The sequence below is a fragment of the Epinephelus fuscoguttatus genome, linkage group LG5 (genome assembly GCF_011397635.1).
Source record: "Epinephelus fuscoguttatus linkage group LG5, E.fuscoguttatus.final_Chr_v1".
Lineage (NCBI taxonomy): Eukaryota > Metazoa > Chordata > Actinopteri > Perciformes > Serranidae > Epinephelus > Epinephelus fuscoguttatus.
Genome location: NC_064756.1, coordinates 31,244,542 through 31,265,991, shown reverse-complemented (window position 1 = coordinate 31,265,991; position 21,450 = coordinate 31,244,542). Strand labels below are relative to the sequence as shown.

General features: G+C 41.0%; 1 protein-coding gene across 1 annotated transcript in view; it reads right to left on the bottom strand.

The window, feature by feature from the left end:
* The window catches only part of stard13b (StAR-related lipid transfer (START) domain containing 13b), a 70,504-nt gene that overhangs the window by 39,599 nt on the left and 9,455 nt on the right, over nucleotides 1–21,450 (bottom strand). Inside the window, exons 3-5 of the mRNA XM_049576218.1 lie at nucleotides 20,665–20,808; nucleotides 19,059–19,205; nucleotides 11,072–11,105 (exon numbers count right to left, since the gene is read on the bottom strand). Of these exons, the coding sequence (XP_049432175.1) occupies nucleotides 11,072–11,105; nucleotides 19,059–19,205; nucleotides 20,665–20,808 (325 nt within the window). The remainder of the gene's footprint in view (nucleotides 1–11,071; nucleotides 11,106–19,058; nucleotides 19,206–20,664; nucleotides 20,809–21,450) is intronic.

Here is a 21,450-nt window from a genome sequence, read left to right as displayed (position 1 = left end):
CTCCCTCCCCCACATGCAGAGAAACACACATATATTTATATGTACACAAGCTAACAAAATTCCAGAGTTTGTGTGTGTGTGCGCTGTGTCTGAGTCTGGTGACTGATGTGGAATGCTGCAGTGGGAAAATCCCAGATGTGAGGAAACTGATTTCTCCTCTGTGATTGGGTCATGCTGTTGGCCAGGAGGTCTTACACCAGGCCCCCTTGAATAGTCTAGGAGATTGCTCTTCCCAGCCTAATGGAAACAAGGCTTGGGGAGCAAGGAGCGGGGAGATCTCCCCTCCACCTCCACCCCGGCCCCTGAGGGCTCGTCCCAGGCATGTGCTATAAATTTCCTGACCATATATTCCCAAGTCGAGTTCATTTTTCCAGAGGAGCCACACATGTGGTGTATATCTGGGTTTAGATTATGGGGTTGGGGAAGGAGGAGCTGACTTCGGTCCCAATCCATTAAAGTGGCCACTAATTCTGTTTTCTTAGAGGGCCATGTGTTGTAACGTCATGGTTTCTTCCTTTAGTGGAGCTTGTTCTTGATAGAATCATTAATTCCCAAACAGATGATAAGTTATACCAATTCTGTTTTTTAAAACAGAAATGAAAAATAAAAAAAACCCTGCAGATTTTCACATGACTCACTTATTACATTCGTCCAAATCTTCCCACTGCAGCAGTTTGTTACATAACCCGACTTTCTGTATTTAACCCTGAGTGTGGTAAAAGTAGAAAAACTGTTTCACTGTGATAAGAACTTGTAGAGGTGAGAGCTGGCAGGGGTCAAAGTTTGTATAAAGAGGCCTGAAGAATGTAAAACTGGCATGACAAGCGTATGTGGCTATTGTTTCATTGAATGACAAAGCATGTAATGCTGTCAGGTCTGAATCTGTTCAGGCTGCATTGCCCACAAAAATGCATGGGAAAACATTTACACCACTGTCCAGCACCTGGTTTCTATTAGAGCAATGAGGATCTAATCACAGAGGTACATTTCTCTCGCAATCACTCTCAATGCCTCCACTTCACTCTTTTTCTCACAGAGGTGGCAGATGTAAAACACGCTCATGTTTTATTGATTTTAAGTAATTTTCAAGCTGTTTTTAAGTCTCTTTTTCACCGGGGACTAATTTCCATCACCTTTCTGGTGATGTGAAATGCACATTAGGGGAGTTTTGCTCCAAGGCATCCTCACAGCAATCACCACTAAATACAGCTGACAGGATAACTCTTCATAAATTACAGCTTGAGATATACTGTGGCATGACATTAGGCTCCATGAAACAAATTCAAACAGGAAGTTGATGTTTATATTTCAAGATGAGCATCGACCCAAGGGGGAAACTGGAGTTAAGAGTCTGACACAGACAAAAAAAATGACAGCTGCTTAAAATTAAACCTACAATAGGCCTGTAATTTCCCCTCCTACAGCAAATGTCTGACATATAAGACTCATTTCCACCAAGCAATCCGGTTCAGCTTAGTTCAGTCCAGTTCGTTACACATTAGCATTGTTACTGTTGCATTTCCACTGTCAAAAATTGTGGACTGTACCAACAAAACTGTTCCACTCTGTCCTATTTTTTTGCTTTGTTACACATAGCACACTGATCCAATACTAAATAGTGGAGCTAAAAACACTGCAGTGTGTTGATGGGCTAATTGAAAATGAAAAGATGTTTGCTGTCTTGTCATCTTTACTAAGTAACAGTCTGCAAGCTCTAGACCGCTAACTCTAGTCTAGACTAGCTCTAGACTAGAATTTTCTAGGCTTAAATTCAAATTCTGTGCACTCCAGCAGCACTACATCCCTGCTATAAACACTCAAGCCTGCTCTATTTTGTTCTGAAAATGTCTGTGTGCAACCCTGTTCTGTGGACAATCAGTGAGGTGCAGACGTTCCTTTACCTCACCGGTGAAGAGGAAGTACAGCAAGAGATGGATGGAGCAGTGAAACGGCTACTATCTGGTAACAACACCTCCCACATTTAAGAGTACTGTCTGCATGCAGTGGACACACTAAACAGATATAAGGTTTTGGTACATGTCCATATGAGTTACACATGTTTTCTAAAAGTATTTTACCGAAGTGTTCAGTTGAAACGCAGTTAGAAAGATCTGTTTGAAATCATTGCAGTTTTTTCTCTGAAGATCTCCATCTGTGATACATTACACATTACTACACAACAGAATTATACAAAACATTTGCATTTAATAAAAACCAAACTGCTATCAACATCTGTGTGAAACACTTAAGCATTCTCAGACCACATGTTTGCAAAGCTAATTCATATTAGCAATACAGAAGAAAACTATTTTTTTAACTAAAAGAAAAAATCCAATATACTTTTTAATGCCTCCACTCTAATGAAAAAGAAAAAGCTTTATTTGTGCTTTCACCATCTCTCTCTCTCTAAAACATCAGCATATTAGTGATCCCTTTAATTAACGGTGCCTGTTTGGACTTACTGTTCAACAATTCTGCTCAGCTCATCAGCCATGATAAGCCGGAAGTACAGTGCAGCTATTGTTTTCAAGCTGAGACACAAACAGGTCCTGCTGGGCCCTTAACTTTTAAAGCCGCTGAGCCAGAGAGCAGAGAGGATACAGGAAGTCTGCTCTGCCTCTGCCTGCTATTGCTCTTTGATTACTGAGCCAAATTGTTTAATCGGGTCTGAAACCACAAGAAAGCTGCAGTGCTACACTGCCTCAGGACAGGGCCTCTTTTAATGGGGCACTGTGTTTTTTTTTTATCTGGGTACAGGTGGAAGTGCACAGCTATGTAAATCTCCAGTAGCATGGCTACCCGCGGCCTTGCATCAGTGCAGAAGGACACAGTGTTTGGTGTTAGCTGTGCCACGCGCTCGGCCAACCCAAGGATGAGGAGGAGAAGGCTGCAGGCCCTGCGGAGGCACAGACTTTTTGCCTCTCTGCAACATCTGGAAACTCTGTGGTTTATGTGGGAAATTTGGGAAGCCAATGTGGTTACTGTATCTAAACCGACCCTGCGGAAATGTTCTTGGCAAACCATGTGTGTGTGTGTCTGTGTCTGCGTGCGCATGCAGGAGCACTGAGGAAACTACAAAGTGGAGCACCAGACTTGATAAAGCTTTGGATGAGAAAGATGTTATTGTTTGGATTCATTTCCCACAGAGTTGTGAGCGTTCATAGGAAATCTCCAAACTCACGCGCGCGCGCACACACACACACACACACACACACACACACACACACACACACACACACACACACACACACAATGACATAACAGGACTTGAGCGTGTTCACTGTTTAGTCACTACATCCTGGTGCAGGGTCCTGAAGTAGTGTGGGCCATCCTGGCTCATTACTTCCTAAATCTTGTTTCTGCCTTTCTTCTCAGTTGGCAGCTGAGTGCTGGACCAACCTGTTAGCTTTTGTGTTGCTTCACACACACACACACACACACACACACACACACACACACTATGTCCTCCTGTGACTGGGCTGCATCCTGACACGGCTGCCCATGTCTCCTTCCACTTAGTTCATAAAACCCAGGCCTAAATTCCTCAGAACACACACATACACAAGCACACAGAGAACACTCTCACCTTGGTCGTTTTGAGGAAGTTGTTCCCCAAAGGATTTATTGCTTCTTTTCTAATTAGCAGTGTGGGTATAATGGGAATCAATTAAATAATAAACCTGTTTCCTCTAAATGAAGAACATAAAACTGGCAGACAATATAGCTTCTGTTCAAACAGCTCCAAGAACACACACTATGCACAACAACAAGATCAAACCAGATGATTTATACTTGGCAATAAATTATGCCCAAACATGATGGGGACTGTTGAACATGATGATCTCATTCAGTAAAAAGGCCTTGAAGACATTATTAAATGATATTTTGAGCTATTTAGCTGCAATAATTGCAATGAAAATGTTGAAATTGCAATAACAATGTTAAAAGATTTCAGAGCGGGTTAACCAAATAGTTTCTCTAATGTTTTCACAACCTTGACAAATTACTGTATATACAAAGAAAAGTCTAGAAATACTACCAGGCTTTTTTTCCCCTCTCTTTCCCTGTCAAACAGCCGAGCTGGCCTCTGCACTCAGGAAACCACAAGTCATTTTCCATCTTTCCATGTGTGGAATTTTTCATGCACTCGTCATGCCAGCAGCACCCTTTATAGTCTGAGCTGGATCTACAAATGACGACTTGCTTATAAATTTAGCGCATGATGTCACTGATCTGGCACCTGTTAGGCAACGGACAGACTGGGAGCAAAAATAACGGTACAATCTCAAGAAAATGGATTTTCCTGCAGCTATATGCAGGCTTTAAATCAAGGCGTTCCACAATGTACAGGTCTGTCTTTAAATGGTCAAAGAGCACATGAAAATGCTTGGCCATACTCAAATATCGGGGTGGAAAAAATGTGCTACGTTGCCTTTTTTTCTCAATACTGAAGCCACTTCTAATGCACCACATGTACTCTTCGGGGTGACACAGAGGTAAGACAGATTCATTGACACGTCTCCTTTTCAACCAAGATTATAAAGTCCTGTGTTGGGATGCCTTCTATGTCATCTCACTTGGCCACGGCTAATCCAAATAGTTTCCTAGGCCTTTAAATTATACATTGGTTATTGTTGAATTTAACCCCCCCTCCCTTTACTCAGAATTCAACAGACGTGTTAATGTATTTGTGTATTGGCATGCAGTCTGAAGGTACACTGCATGGTAAAATGAGCAACCGCTTCTCAACTGCTGGATGTCTGTGGCAGCTCTGCTTTAAGTATGGAAATATACCTTTAAAACAAAAGGCTGATTGGTTCAGTAATTTGCAAGATTAGCTGTGGACAGCCGGATACACACACTCACACTCACACCACACACGACCAAACACATGATACCTTCCAAGAATCATGCCTGGCAGAGACAATAACAAGATATATATTATGTTAAATATTTGCTCCACAGGTTAACAGATGCTGACAGCCACACTCAGTCCAAATGATGATGCACACTGCTGTATATTACCATATGTGGACACTTTAAATAGAGAAATCTGAAAGCTACAGCAGCGGTGTGTCCTAAAACCTGTAGCAACACCATGGTGAAGGCCCTCTGAAAAATCAAGGTCCACAAGGATTTTTTCCCTCTGGTTTTGTGTGGGAGCACTTCACTGGCCTCCACAGAGCCTAACCTCAACCCCATCTAAAGTCTCTGGGATGAGCTGGAACTTCTGAGCAGCATATAAATGATCATGGTTTTGGACAAGTGGGAAAAACAATACAGTTCTTCCAAAATGATCTGTTCCTGTAAAACCCCATGGCCTCCCCTTGGGAACTATGTGACACTTAGCTAAGTGTGGACCTTTTCTATCACAGCAAAATCTTATAATAAAAACAGTACTGATGTCAGAATCCAATAGAGACCAGTGAATACCAGCACAGTTAATAATCTTACTAACAGCTCAAAACATCCAAAGTCACATATGATTTCAATTTTCCACCCACTGCCCCATTATCTTGTTGTACATGTTCTGATTACAACTACAAAGATGTTTCATATTTCCTCATCTGTTGCCATGAAACGGTTGTGATGTGTATATTATGGTCCCTAACAGGCCTCAAGAGAGAGAGAGAGAGAGAGAGAGAGAGAGAGAGAAAGAAAGAGAGACACTGCAGCTGCCTAAGGTCACAGTCAGCCTCTACCAGCAGACAGTGACCCTGGGTGAGACTGAAGGCCTGGGCTCTGAGAACAGCTGGGAACATGCAGTAAAGTTAAAAACAGATAGGACGACCCTGCTGTAATGCATTAGCAGCCATAGGCATTATATAATGCCCACTGGTGCTTCATCTATAGTGCGACTGGTGTTTTATGGCAGTGTATACACACTGATGTCCAACAGAAGAGTCATTTCACACTAAGATGGTTGCTTGTATCATTTTCAGAGTTTTCAGAATGAAAAAGTAAGGATTAAAAGGCTGGTAAATTGAGAAAAAATTTTTTGATGATGTTTCAGACAGGTGAATAAAATGTTCCCATTCTGGTGAAAACACCTTAAGTCAATTAGGTATTTCTATCAAAAATAAAGATGGGACATGTTTTAAGTAAGTATGTGCCAAAAATTGCAATCCCTCAAATGCCCACTTGAGCCTGGCTCCACCAGCGATTGACTCCCCATACAGCCCAATGTCAAAATGCCTGACTTTGCAGCAGAAATAAACATGTTTGCAGCCTGGGACAAAAACAGGTTTGGTCTCTATAGCTAATTTTAGCATTCTTGACAACTGTACGAGGGGTATGAATTTTATGTAACTCACCTATTTAAGTTTCACTAAGGCTTAAAGAAACCCATAATTAGGGTGTGGCTGTTTGAGGGACAGGTTGTCTGCGAGACCTCTCCACAGTGTATGTGTCAGATCCCCTTGCTACTCCACAGCCCCACCCTCTTATCCAAATATGGTCACTTCTGGATCCAAATAACCAAGATTGCGACAACCAAAATGCCAAACTTGAAGGTTCAGAGCAGGAGTCCACAAACCAATGGGTGATGTCACGGTGGCTATGTCCATAATTTTATACAGTCTGTGGTTTTGAGTCACTGGAGGCAGCAACAGCAGAAAAACTGGACAGGAATACCCACTATAAAGAAATAGAGCACCTTCAGATGCCCTTGCTTCATCGAAAAGTACATCAATTGAATCTTAAAACGGAAAATTTGTGCCGTGCCACATGGTTGCCAGAACAAACTATGAATTTCATTTTTATTTTATTACAAATATGGAGCTGCTAGGGGGTTCTATATTTCCACCTTTTTCTGGCTTTACATTCCACACATTCAATGTTTACTTCATCTCAGTTCCACAGTCTACAGCACATGCCAAAGACACTGTGCTAAAACAGTCTGCAGCTTGATTAGACAACTGAAATCAGAAACAATGGAAGCAACAAGGCTGCATTTTGGAACCCATCACCAGGTGACATTTAACACTGCAAGTGAAGGAAAGATGGCGAGATTAAAACACTCAAAATCCCCTTCCTCCTTTTCTACAGCTTTTCTCTGGGAGTCATTCACACCCATGTGTGAGGGACACAGGGCTTTACGTTACTTTCCTCACAAATTGAAAGAAGTCTCCAAGGGATTCAAAGGGTTTCTCTTTGTTTTTCTTATAATCAGTAGCAGGAGATTTCCACATTGAAAGTAGATTAGCATATTTATTCAGAGAGAGGATCTGTGTAAATGCACACAGTCTGTCTGTTTGAAAGCTCAGAGTGGGAAGCTTCAGCCTGACAGTTCTGGGCCAGAGAGTGGTGTTTAAGCCTCACTTGTGTCATTTTCCCTTAGACTGGTGTTGGGGAAGGTGATGTTTATCATAACAAAGCACAAGACCATTTATTTATGCAAGTGAAAAGTCAGTGAGTTCTGCATAACTGCTTCTCCTTGGACCCTGTCAATCTTTCTGTTTGTCTAACCTCTCCACTGCTGTCTTTATTTTTCTGTTAAACACAAATACATTTACAAAATATGCATTAGCTGTGCACCAAATCATAACCATACGCATTAAAAAGTCATATGTCTGCCCACTAAACACATGTCTCAGGCCAGACAGATAACTGCAGCTTTATCCTCCTTATCTGTGCTGTATCTCTGACAGAAACCTGGCTGGATATGGAGCTCTCAGTGCTGCAGTGTCACTGCGGATTCATTAATTCTATGATTAATGTCAGTTAAGGCAGCGAGGTTTTGAGGATGAACATAGCTGCCTCCTCTCACCAGAGGAAGCCATTCATTTCCACACTGCAATTAAAGAGACTGTAGGGAATAGATTTCCATACAAATGACGCTGTGTGAGAGGGAATAAGGCACTTCTGGCCGATCACCTACTCAAGACTTGAAAAATGCTCTATAAACGTTGAGTAATGCCTTCAGAAAATAAACATTTGAGAAGGAGGATTAAGGGTTTTTCCCCCCGCCATAGACCAAATCTTCTCTGAGCATATCCATATGCGTTTTTAGGATTGAGCTTTTTTTTGCCTCAGGAAAAACAAAACAACAAGTCAAGATGGCTAAAAGGGCTTTTTTTCCACAAATACCTTGCTGGATCTTAAACAAATAAAAACAAGTAGAAGGAGTTTTGAAACCCTTAAACTATTTTTGACATCTCTGCTCGCTTTTGTATCAGTGCTGACTGTGAGACAAACAGGCAGGCCATTGTTCAGCTGAATTTAAGGCTGTTTAAAGCATCAAAGAGATGAGAGAAATGTAATAGGAGATGAGAAAACTTGTGAATGGCTCCTACTGGCTGCGTTGCTCCTTAAATGTTTGTAATTTCCACCTGTGCAGTGGCAGATCTTCCTATAGGTGACATAGGCAGCCGCTATCCTAATTGGCTAATATGGTGAATTTTTCATAAAAAAAATTCATCAAAGTGCATGCAAATATATATATATTTTTTGCATTAAATGGCATGACAATCATGCAAAAAGTGCAGACACATTTTTAGATGCAAAAAAAGATCACTTGTCTTTAAGGTAAACTGTGAGCTAGTAAAATTCATGTTTCTGGTTTCATGAATACTCAAGATTTAAATGGATTTACTCATTACACAACTACTTTAATAACTTGCTATTAATAACCATAATGTTTTATTTACAGGCAGCTATTGATGAAAATGGTGCGTACTTACAAACACACTCAATGTGTAGACCATGTGCATATGAGAGCAATAAAAAGACACTGCACATTTATAGCACAAAATACCAGCGGGTTTCTCACTGCTGCTTTGCTATTTTGGATCTGGACCCAAAGAATGTGCTTTCCTCTCCTGGACAATGTCATTTTAATGAGGTGGACAGCGTTGTTATGGACGATACTGAGAACCATCTGGCCACCTCGTATCCGTGTCATAAAAAAGGTCTCCTCAGCCCAGCTGTAAAATACAAACAGGGAATATCGCACCTAATGTGTCTGACTCTCTGCCAGCTTTGTCCTTTTTGCAACATTCATCACTCTCCACAAAGTTATTTTATTATTAGATTCCAGTTGAACTTGACTTACGTTGTTTTGATTAACTTGATGACTTAATAAACTTGACAGTGACATTGCTCAGCCAACCTCAAATGTGGTCTTACACGCAGCTTACCATGAAAATCATATGGCGGAAAAATACAAAGATAAATGTATTAGAAAGGAATCTCATAGCTGTGTTGACAAACTTGTTGATGTTATTCATGGTGGTCTCACACTCGGGTTTCCAAGAATTACAGTTAGAAGCAACCAGCGATCAGTCACAGCGCATATCTCATAGACCACACATTAGTTAACTGCTGCATAAAAGTGACATGGAATTTTTCCAGACCATAATGTCCACTTGTGTGTTACCATCATGCACAACAGAGGTCATGTGAGAGTGCAACCTGATCCTAAAATGGCATCTATCCAAATCCCGCAGCTGCCCCCCAAGGGCCACATCACACCAGGCCAAATATTTCCCCTCAGCAAAACAGAAACAATGATCTGGCACGCTGCCTAATTTTAACTGCATCCCGCCAAGTGACCAATATATAGAAGGCCTTTAAAATGAGAGACATTCTTGAGACACAAGCTGGGAGGGAGCTCACAGACACCTGTGGCTGTCAGTCTTATTAACATTGTCTGAGGCCTGAGCAATGCCACCATATAAGCCAGGACACAGTGCAGGATCAATTTGCAGTGAGGATTTCATGATGTGCCAGACAGCAGCACAGAAACACTGACTGTAGACTGAGACTGACCAGATTCCCTGAGAGCAAGCTTTAAAACTGATACAGACATAAAGTTCTGTCAAGACCATAAAAACTTATTAGACTCAGCATGTGTAAGAGAAATTTTACAAGGTAACAGTGTTGAAATTCTACATTTCAGCATAAAGGTTCCTTTTCTTGCTACGTTTCTAATGAAACTGCCTGGTGAGCAAAAATAATGTGATACGCAGGGAGATTTAGCACTTATCCAGTCAAAGCTTTGTTTAGTCTCTTAGTTAAAAGGAACAGGAGTGGGTAAGAAACAGCTACACCCTGAAATAAGTGTTAAGGCTACATTGACCAGACATTCCTTTTCCATTTCACATTATATTCAGTGTGATAAAGTATAAATATGCGGGCAAAGTGTGGTAGGGTAAAGTCTTTTTAGCTTTCTGATATCCATCTGGTCACCACTATTCACATCTACTCATCCATTTTCTCTACCTGCTATTTCTGCCTGGGTCACTAGGCAGAGATACACTGATACAATTGCTGGCCTCTTGGTGACAATAATTGGGGGAAACAAAATTGCCTGAAAGAGGCTGTGGGGTGCTCATTTTTTGAGCAACCTTGAACATAGTGGTATCTTGTGAAACCAGATAACATAAGGCATCCATTGGTTCCAATTATATCAGCATAGCTTGTCAGGAGGAGGGCTCAATTTCGCTCCAAAGTTAGGCCACATTTTGGAAAGGGAACAACTGGAATGGCCATTTTTAATGGGGGCCCTTAGAGTCTCACTTCAAGATATCTGAATGATAATGTTTTCTATGGGTCTTCCCTAAACATGAGAAGGCTTGTTCCATATAAATATTTTGTTGCTAACAATCAATGCACTCCTTCAGATTGAAGCTAAAGCCCTAACAAATGTATGTACAGATACATAACACATTAAAACAGGATTGTTGTGGGTACCAAACAGTTAACTGTGCTGGTATTAGTCTGTGCACATCAGATAATTAGTTAACTGTAAAATGAGAAACCAACATTTATCACTATGTGATTCCTTACATCTCTATATTGACACTGACAGTTTTCAACCAGCCTATGCACTTCAACAGTGTAACCAAGTTCCTGAAATTCAGTCATGGCTTTAGGTTTCTGGGGTGCTGCCAAGATTTTCAGTGGCCCCATCAGGCCACCCCCTTTCTAGTGGTGCCATTGTCACCTTTACCTGAATATAAGACCGGAGACAACACCTTCTTGTTTTTATATGAAGTGGCAGTGTTCATTTCTGAGTGATGTAAGCACGTCAAATCAAAAAGCTGTTTGAAAACACAAAAAACTGTCTTACCTGCCCCGGCTGCGTTGGTCATCTTATTGAAAATCTACAAGACAAAAGCAAACAAATTATCAGGAAGTGTAGCACAGTAAGGACAAATGTGGGCAACAACAATGACATTAAGTTTGTGGATTTGGTTACTTAGATGTAGCTGCACTCTCAAAGCTAAGAAAAGCATTTCACATTATTTGGCTGTGAAAATCATTAGAGGCACACACCCAGTTCCCTGAATTCAGGGATAGAGGATGTCTCCATGGTTGCTCCATGCATTTTTCAACAGTGTAATCACTAATGACAAAGTCAATAAAGAGTATCCACAGCTGCATAATGGCATGATTTTACACTTGTTAGCTCAGAGGCTGCGGTGCTGCTCATCAGCCTACTTTCCCTAATTATCTGCTGTCAGTGTAGTCCTGATAATTCAGGAAATGAAAACAAAAACAAACACCAGGAGCTTTAAACCTTTAGCAAAAGATTAAAGGACATTTTATTAAGGAATGGATGATGCATATTAAACGTTACTGGAAAATGAAACAAAACAAAATAGGACTCTCACTTAAAACAGTGGGTGATAAAGGTTCTTAATTTCAGTGGTTAATTTTGCAGGTAATGAAATGACCACCAGAGGCCACAGCGGTGAACATGTCTTCCTGACCTGAACCAGTCAGGATAGCTTCCCCTCTCTTGCCCAACTCTCGCCTCCAAGTCCTATCTGTGCCCCACTGGTCTGATTTACGCTCTTGTTTGCTTGCCTTGTTTCCACATTTCTCCCTTGGCAGAGAAGAAACAAAAACTCCCAGCCTGCCTGTTTGCAATACTGTTGACCCTTCGTCATGACAGTCAATTGGCAATCAGCACACGTGGTGCTGATTCAAACTTCTATCAACATATGTGCAAAGGTTTTATACGTCCGTTGGACTTAACACAATAAACTAGTCGTGTACTGCATGTTTCATGAGGGCCACGGCCCCCCAGTGTTGTCATGGCAGCAGAAACGCTTGCAGTTTATAGAAGCACTTGGCTGCATGGGCGACCTATATGGCTGCCACTTTGCTGTGACAACAAAAAAGACCTGATGGGCTGGATTAAACAGGACAGGTGGTTTTGTTTGTGCACTATCTGTCTTTCTAACATGGTCTTTGACACTTTTAGGCCAAACGGCAAATGAGGTCAGAGGACAGTGGGCACCTGGGAGTTGATTTTTTATTTATTCAGATGAGAAGAAGATTGAAAGCATTGAGAGATTCATGGCCAAGAATTATTTGGCAGGTTACTGCACTGAACCACCAGGGATGTCTATGTGCCTCCAAGGTTAGCAGGCTCAACCACTCAGTTATCTCCAGGCACAAAATCCCAACTATCTAAATCTTACTAAACAGAGAAATGAGGAAAGTAGGAAAACAAGCCATAAAGGTATGACTCATACCCTTATGTGTGTATTTTACCTCTGTTTAAATATGGAAGAGGAGAGTGGGGCCTCTGAAAACCATGAGTCGTAGCCACTGATGTATCCCTCATTATTGACTGTGAGATTTGGCACAGTCTGGCAGAATTTCATCACATATCTAAACACTTCTGTAACAGAGTTCAAAGGCTGGGTTTAATGTACAGACACACGGAGGACCGTCATCTCTGTGCTTTCAAAATCGACATGTGTCTTTGAGGAGAGGGAAATGCACTGGACCTGATAAGTTAGTCTCAAAGGGCCAGCTTTAGACCCAGATTCAGAAATAAACTTGTGAAAATTAGCACTCCAAAAACCAGATGCAGGGCCCCAGTGGAGATGTGCCGATTTGACAAGGCTTCAAAGACTTGAACACATCACTCTCTCTTTTTCGGCAGCCAAAAGAAAGTATTTCATACTGGCATTTCTCGTGCACTGACCCACTTTAAATGGTCCAATCGCAGTCGCAGATGGTGGACACATGTCAAAGGTTGCAGGTCAGGAAAAGTGACATTCTCCACGCAGGAGAAGCACAGAGTCCCTGTCAGGGCTGTTGTCAGAAAGAAAACTTGCCTTTGCTTTCACCAACAAGGATGTTTACATGGAGTGACAGGTCTGTGTGGGTGAATGATAGCTGCTGTCCCAGCACAAATGACACCCTGCCTGAGAGTCAACAGGGCAGTTACAGGACTGGTCAGTCCAAATGACAGAGCAGCGTGTCCTCTGATGTGCCCGTCTCTGTCAACAACAATTAAAAGTAGAAATCCTCAACCCAAATATGTCTCTATCCACCAATACTAGAACATGGGAAAGTGCTGGCCTCAAACAGACTTTGTGCTGAGCAGCAAGGCCAAAATCACTACCACAAATATACATACAACTATGACTGCGGTCCAAGCAGATTTTCAAGCATTTCAACATAGCCTTCAGGAACTGATGTAGGGGGAGTGAAATGCTGTGTTGGTGTAAGTCTCTGAAACAAATCAAATCGAGAAATAATTGATTTGGGTGGGTAGCAGATGGATAGAGGGAACTCCTGTCAATATGTACAATAAAATGTTGACCCATTTTTTCTGTAGTGTGCATCAACAAGATAACTGTACTTCTGTTTGAGGAAATTTTTTCTCCATTTGTCAAACATTCACTAACTCACAAACGTCTTGATCTCTATGAATAACAACACAACAGCATTTCAGCAATACATTTCAAATGTAATTTATTAAGCCGAAAATCACATATTAGTCTTATCTGTACAACACACAACACCCTGTAGCCTAAGTAAATATTAAATGTAGTTAATGAGAGTTTAAGGTTAAATGTAAAAGTGTTTAGATTGAAGGCTGTGGATCAGACAAGACACTGAACATCCCCACCACGGACTTGGACTTCTGAGCCTCTTCTGTACCAAAGAGACCTGTGAAAAGGACAGACTGCACATACACTCAAGAAACCAAACTCAGACACACCATTCACACAGAAGGAGAAGAGACAGTAGATGCATTACAAAGGTGATGTAACGTAATGCAATGTAATGTAATACAGAGAGAGGATGAAGTGATGAATTAAAGACAACACATGATGTAATACTAGTTAGGATCATGTATTACAGTTACTGCAGGTATTTTCCCACCTGCTCTATTTCTCTATTTCTTCTTCTTTTTGTATCACTATTCAACTCTCTTTGCTGAATTTGAGATCATGTATGTAAAATATATTTAACAAGTACAAATGATCTTTACCTTGTCATGGAGGACAGTAGCCGTCTTGTTTCCCTCAGAGTGTTTCACACTGAGAGTATTTGTTCCTCTTAATGTGGCAGAAGGGCTCTCTGAAAGTCTGAGGCAGAGTTTAGTCTCTTGTTCTGCCTTCATAAGGTCTTCAGGTATGTTAAAACCGGGATCAGTAGAAAATGAACACTTCTGTATCAATATTGTGCTGTGACAATATTAAGAATATGATCTAATTGACACACAGGGGTCCTTAACAATATCACAAGTGACCTTTGTATATTTTATTCTATATTCTTAAATCTGAATTATTTTCTTTTTTGAGGCTGTATGAACATCCTTCAATCGTGGCGGTAAAACTCCTGGCATGTGTCTGAGCAGAAAAAAAAACCCTCCTAAATAAAATTAAGAACAAAAAACATAAAAGAAAAGCAGCTATGATCGAGGTCCTACCAGATTTTTGAGCATTTAGAGGTATGTTAGAAAATTCAGAAGTATGGCCATTACATTTTTCCAAGGCCCAAGATTATGTTTTCATATTGCTTGTCTTCTCTGACCAACAGTCCAAATCTCAAATATATTTAGTGTACAAGGAAAGAAATTAAACAAAAGCAGCAAATCCTCACATCTGAGAAGCTGTAAGATGTGAATGTTGGGCATTTTTGCTTGAGAAGTGAAAAAAACAAACAAATTCTATGACAACAAATAATTTCCACTCCACATACAGTGTATACAAAGACCTTTTAAATAAGTCATACAAGAGTGGAAAGACAAACACACTTGGCACAACAGACAAAACAGCATTCTTGGAGCTACCTTCGATGAAAATCCTGCTATGACAATATAAATTGCATAATTGAGGAGTTTGCAACTTATTATGAGTAAAAACACTGGCGTATTTACTGACTCACTTGGCGTCAGTCTCTGTATTAAAAGACTGGGAATGACATCAGGCTCAGAAGAATCAGAAAAACAACGGTTATCGTATAGGACAGAAAAGTCAGTGGCTTTAGTAGGTTAAAAGTTAACTGTCGAAAAGTTGTCAGTGTAAAAACCTGAAAATTCCTTATTTTGCTCTTTGTTAGTAGGATTCAATTCTAGCACGATGGCTGTGAAGAAGTCTGTTGACAAAAGGCTCATACCGTTGTCTTATAGTCATTGTGTAAGTAATGATATGAAGAACAAACGACAACAAAAAAAATGTATATATATCTCCATCCAACAAGACAAAATCTTAAATCCAACACCCAACACATTCCAGCTAAGATTAGTTCTGCCTGCATGATGTGCAGCCTGATTGAGGGAGATAAAAGGTGCATTCCAGTTTTTAGAGATCATACAGAGGCAGGGGGGAGTCAAAGGTTTGTCGGGCAGACTTTTACCAGATACTTCCATAAAACATCTCTCAGTAAAGCTGTAACTGCCTGTTGAAGCAGGGTGTACTGGCTCACACATTCGGCCTGTTTATTCTTAGACTCAGAAACTGTGATTCAGTCTGTATCTCATTCTTGCTCCCTCCTGTCAGAAGTTTCATAGTACTCTTATGTAAGACTCTCAGAAGGGGCTGAGGAGGAAAAATCTCTGCATGTGCGAAGCTGCTGACATGTCCTTTTATTCGTTTTTTGCAAACGTTGCAGAGTCACACTTAAAGCAGTACACAAACTGAAAGGAATAGTTTGACATTTTGGGGAATATATTTATTTGTGTTGGGGTAAGCGTTGCTGGTAAGGGGATTTTGTTTCTGCTGGACAGAGCCAGGACAGCATGTGTCCCCCTGCTTCCTTGATGTGCCTTGATGCTAAGCTAAGCTAACCTAACCGACTGCTGGCTGTGGCCTCATACTTACAGTACAGACATATAAGTGGCATCAATCTTCTCATATAACTATCTGCCAAAAAAGCGTATTTCCCACAGTGTCAAACTATTCCTTTAAATTTAAACTTATCTTATCTTACTATATAATGACGAAAACTCTGTCTGCGGGTGTGTCTGTCTGAGTGTCTGTTCCACGTTTTTCTCCTCACTGACTTGGTCAATCCATGTGAAATTTGGCACAGTGGTAGAGGGTCACAGGAGGATGCAAATGAAGCAATATTACATCAATTGGCCAAAGGGGGGCGCTATAGCAACCAATTGAAATTGCAAACTTTGAATGGGCATATCTCATGCCCCGTATGTCGTAGAGACATGAAACTTTGCACAGAGATGCCTCTCCTCGTGAGGAACACATTTGCCTCAAGAACCCATTACTTCCGGTTATATAGATTTTCCGCCATTTTGAATTTTTTGAAAAATATTTAAAATCGATCTCTTCCTAGGAAGTTTGACTGATCTGCATGAAACTCGGTGAACATAATCTAGGGACCAATATCTAAAGTTCCCTCTTGGCAAAAGTTGGAAAACTTACTAAAACTGAGCTTCTATAAGGCAATGAATATTGTAGAGGGCGTGGCTCATCACATAAAGGTGTGTAACATCTCAAGGGTTTCACCAATCACCACGCAACTTTGTAGGCATATGACCACACATAATCTGAGGGGACCCCTCCATTATTGACCCCATCAAACAAAATGGGGGCGCTAGAGAGCTATTTTATTATCTAGGCCATTGATTTTTACTAAACTTGGTAGATATGTAGAACAGGACGCCTCAAGGTGACTGGAGAAGTGTAACTCTAATTGGCAACTGGGTGGCGCTATAACAACAGAAAAATGCTTAAAAATGGCTAAAATGCGACTGATCGCTGTGTCTCCCCCTGTGGCCAATATCACATAATCATGGAAACTGTCAGTGTGTCATTCTGTCTGTCCCATGTTTTTCTACTCACTGTCGTGGTCAATCTATGTGAAACTGCACATAGGCATTGAGGATTGGCATAGGTAGAAGATGACAAAGCTACCAATGGGTATGGACTAGTTAGATCATATTTTCTGATTCTGATTTTCAGCCTTCAGAGCAACCAGTGTGCGGTAAAGGCAATAAATAGTCAGTTCCCAGACATAACTTTGCTTAGGCTGTTCTAACCTACAAAAAGTAATGCACCACAATTTGTATGTAACCCACATAATCATGAGCCATAATGCATTTATAACCAAATTTGGGAAGGCTGCAATCAGGTGACCAATGTGCTCACAGGAGTAAAGAAGGAAGTAGTTTGGAGACTCAAGGTCTGTGTAAGGAGGCATGAGGAGTGGTGGATGGGACCATGGGAAACCAAGTGAACTTTGAGTTATTTTAAAAGTATGTCACCATCATGTTTCTTTTCCTAAACCTTACCAATGTTACATAAATCTATCTTACGTAACTTTACATTAAGCACATAACTTTATGTTAAGTATGTTATGTCATTCTTGGGGCTCCTTAGATATCATATGAACCACATGAAATTTATCATTTTATAATTGATCATGTGACATATGATCTCATGATACTCTGATCTCATGACACTCAAGGTTACGCCACAGCCAAAATACTCTTGTCTTTAACACATGTGAACATTCCCAGCTGTCCTCGAGCCAAGTTTTATCCCATGCTGCTGTCATTTTCAAGAGGGAGTTATGAGGTCCACGAAAAACACAGGTGGCAACACATCTGAGGACTAATATTAAATCATTTGAAGTATCCAGTGCTCACAGACAAAATAATCTTCTTTAACTTTTGAAGCTCAACGCTGGGTCTCATCGCAAATACCTTCACTGTGCTCCAAGCTGTACTCTGCAGAATATAGTATCAGAAAAACAAATCCAACTTTTACAAGGTAAGACAGTGAAAAATTATACCACTAAATGAGACTGGAAAGTTTAAGAGAGTCTGATCAGATGGGGACAGTTTTTGAGAAGCAGGTTGTTTGCCATCAGGTTGCAGCGGAGCCATCAAGAAAGCACAAAGCACAAGCTGAAAGGCTTTGAATTTAACCGCGCCCTGCATTTCGCAAATCTCTCAGTTGTCTGTTTCTTTTAGGGCTGTTGAATAGTGACATTTATATACCTCGTCCAGCACAAGTGAGTCCTGCTTGTTTAAGAATGCCTAAGCTGACCTTATTCCCAACGCAAACCTCAAATATTTGCAGATGTAGAGAGAAGAGCAGCTGTACAGAGGGGAATGTCAGAATTTCAGCTGACTGGTGATGGAGTTATCTAAAAAAAAACTTCTGTCAACACTGTGATCATGACCTATGGGTCAAATATGTGATTGTGAAATGTAAGTTTTTCAGAATGTGATTTTATTCATGAAGGAAACAGATAATAAGCTCATGAAAATATTTGCAGAGGAATCACTGATGCAGTCATTCTGTTTTTCCCCTCAGTTTCTTATTTGAAAAATATTCAAGTCAAACCAAAACAGATGTCTGAACCCCTGAAACATCTAGATTGGATCTGAATGACCATACAGCATCTTTTCAGGAACATAAACCATGTGCTGAAACAAGACTGTTCATCAAAGCTCCACAACAAAATCTGATTTTATCTGATTTATTTCTGATAAAGTAACCCACTGATGAACATTTAGAATTTGTGAAAGTGAAAATCCCCTTTGGACAGCTACAGACAGACAAGAACTTTGAATTAGCTGGGAGAGAGACTTTGTGATACAGGAAGTAAACGGGTCATGGCAGTCACCCAAAAATATTAAAGCCAGATTTGAAAAAAGAAAACATGTTCAACCAGTTGTGGAGTTAGGAATTAAGCAGCTCAGCCTTAAGATGAGAACTGGACAACAAAACTGTATGTAAGTTTCCATGTATTGTATCACAGACTGCCTGTATGATTCTGATTTCAGAGAAACTGTCAGATGCCTGCAGGAAGCTGTTATTCTGAGAAAAACTTACCGTCTTCTTGGTTGTTGCTCTTGTTCCCATCGAGGCGCTGCGAGGAGCAGAGGACTTTGTCTGGCTTGGACATTCCCCTCCGTCCAGTCTTTGGAGAGCTTGGTCATTTAGGACTTGGTTTAACGTGGACTTCGAAACAGCACCCCACTGCAACAACATCACAACAACAATCAAGACCGGGTCTGTTTCTGTCTGGCCGAACAGACTCAGACAGGATGGTCTCAACGGTGGCCAGGGGAAAAGAAAACAAGAGGCTGAGGTCAACTGCTGGGGAAGTGAAATCTCCACTCTCAATTCAGCTTGACAGAGGCACACAAAGGAGCCTGTATGCGCAGATCTTCTTTGGAGAGGACAGAGATTATGACCTTGTCAAATATCCCAGTAAAGATGTCTTGTCTTGCCCAGTCGCCTGTCATTAGTTAAAGCAAGTAATAGTGAATGCCTGGGATGGTTATGCAGATGCCTGGGAGGCATGTGAGCCTCTCTCAACCATTTCTAATGGACTAAATCATATAAACTCCCTTCAATACAATAGCTCTTCTGTGTCGTACATGCATATGGACCCCAAAAGAGCACTTTTGTTCCCAAATGCTAACTCTAAGTGGGATATTTCATGCAACATGCCACTATGAGAAGAGCCCTTTTTGCCAACAGAGTTGCATGATCCCTGTCGCAACCTCAAAAGCACAACAGCTGTCTGTTCTTAGCGCACCACTCTGACCCAGCTAGAGCACTGTACACTCCAGTATCACATCCAAGAGCTGCAGACCTACATTATAAAACAGAGTCAAGTCAGAAGGATGGTATAAGACAGCTTGACAAAGCCCATAGTGTTGCTGACAGACTATATCCCCATATCTCACAAGTCATAGGCGCAGTTACGACTCACAAGAGATTAGCATATTGAATCTCCTTTCACACACTGGATTTATGGGCTACCACTCCTTGATTTGGGAGAGCTTTGTTGAATCTAAACCTAATGTGGAACATTTTTAAATTCAGCGGGACATAAAATTCCAATGAACACCTGTTGCTTACAGGTCCGAATAATTCATCGGGATTTTCTCGTCACGGAGCAAAGTAAATTGATTCGGCAAAGTTTACAAGCATGACCAAGTATGCAGCATACGCCTCACAGGAATGTGTACAGTACCAACCGTGACAGTGCACATACCATTAGATACTGATGGTTGAAGTGTTGTTTGGTAAGGCAGAGTACACGCAGTTAATGCTGTGTTATTGTTATCAAACTATAAGAGACAAACCATGGCCATAGATTCCAGAGGGGGGGACACTTGCCCCTTAACATTTAGAACATGTGCATTTGTCACCCCCTAATAAAAACATAAAAGTAGGGGGACTTTTATTTTGACAAAATTGCAGACATTTACACCAAAAATTGATGCAGAAAAACTCACCAGAAAGCAGTAAATTAAGTGTTTGATGCTCAAAATTTTCTGGCACAATGCCCCCATATCCCCCATATCATATGCCCCACCCACCCACCCACCCGATGTTGAAACAAAATCTACATCCTTGGACAAAACCCTCATGTTAACATGAGTGACAGAAGTCATGATGCCGGGCTGTGTGAACACACTCTGACCTGTTTCTTGCGGGTGGTGCAGGGTGTGCCAGAGGGGGAGGAGTTTGCACTCAGAGCCTCTTCTATGTCTAGATTGAGCTGGTCCAGTTTCCTCATCAGCTGGCTCATTGACTCTGACCAGGGAGACATGACCTGTGGAGACTCCTGTGGGTAACCAGAGAAACACTGGTTTGAGTGAAGACTGCTGCTATTAGAGTGTGGAGTCAAAGACTGAGCCAGCAGCAGCACGTTGATACACTTATGAGGTTCAGTTTTATCCCAGTTTTCAGGGTTTGTTTGCACAATTGTTATATTTGAGCACATTTAGTTCATCTTGCTTAATCTGTTTTTGAAACAACTTTTTGTATTTTATTCTTATCTTATTTTCAGATTCTTTTCTCACCAAAGATCTGTAACTTGTCCCTTATTCAATTACATAAACAACACACATAAATTATGCACACACATGTTTTCATGTAGGCTACACACATTTACTACACACAGGAGTTCCCAGGAATTAATTTGAGGTTGTTAGGTTGAGCTGGTGACACACACATCAAGATCACTTGATATCTTGATTATACGCTTTAGCTAAACTTCAAAATTAATTTCTTAATCTCACTTTTAAACCCACACTAAATGTTACTGAAATCAGGGGTAAAATTGGGCTTGTAAGTCAGTCCAGTAATTGCCTGTTATCCTTGCCAGACACACGAGAGCTTTTGGGTAAGGTGAGAGCATCTGTCGCTTTACCACACTGCCCTAAACCCAAAAAGAATTACAGGCAAACCCAAAAAGTATCTTGTA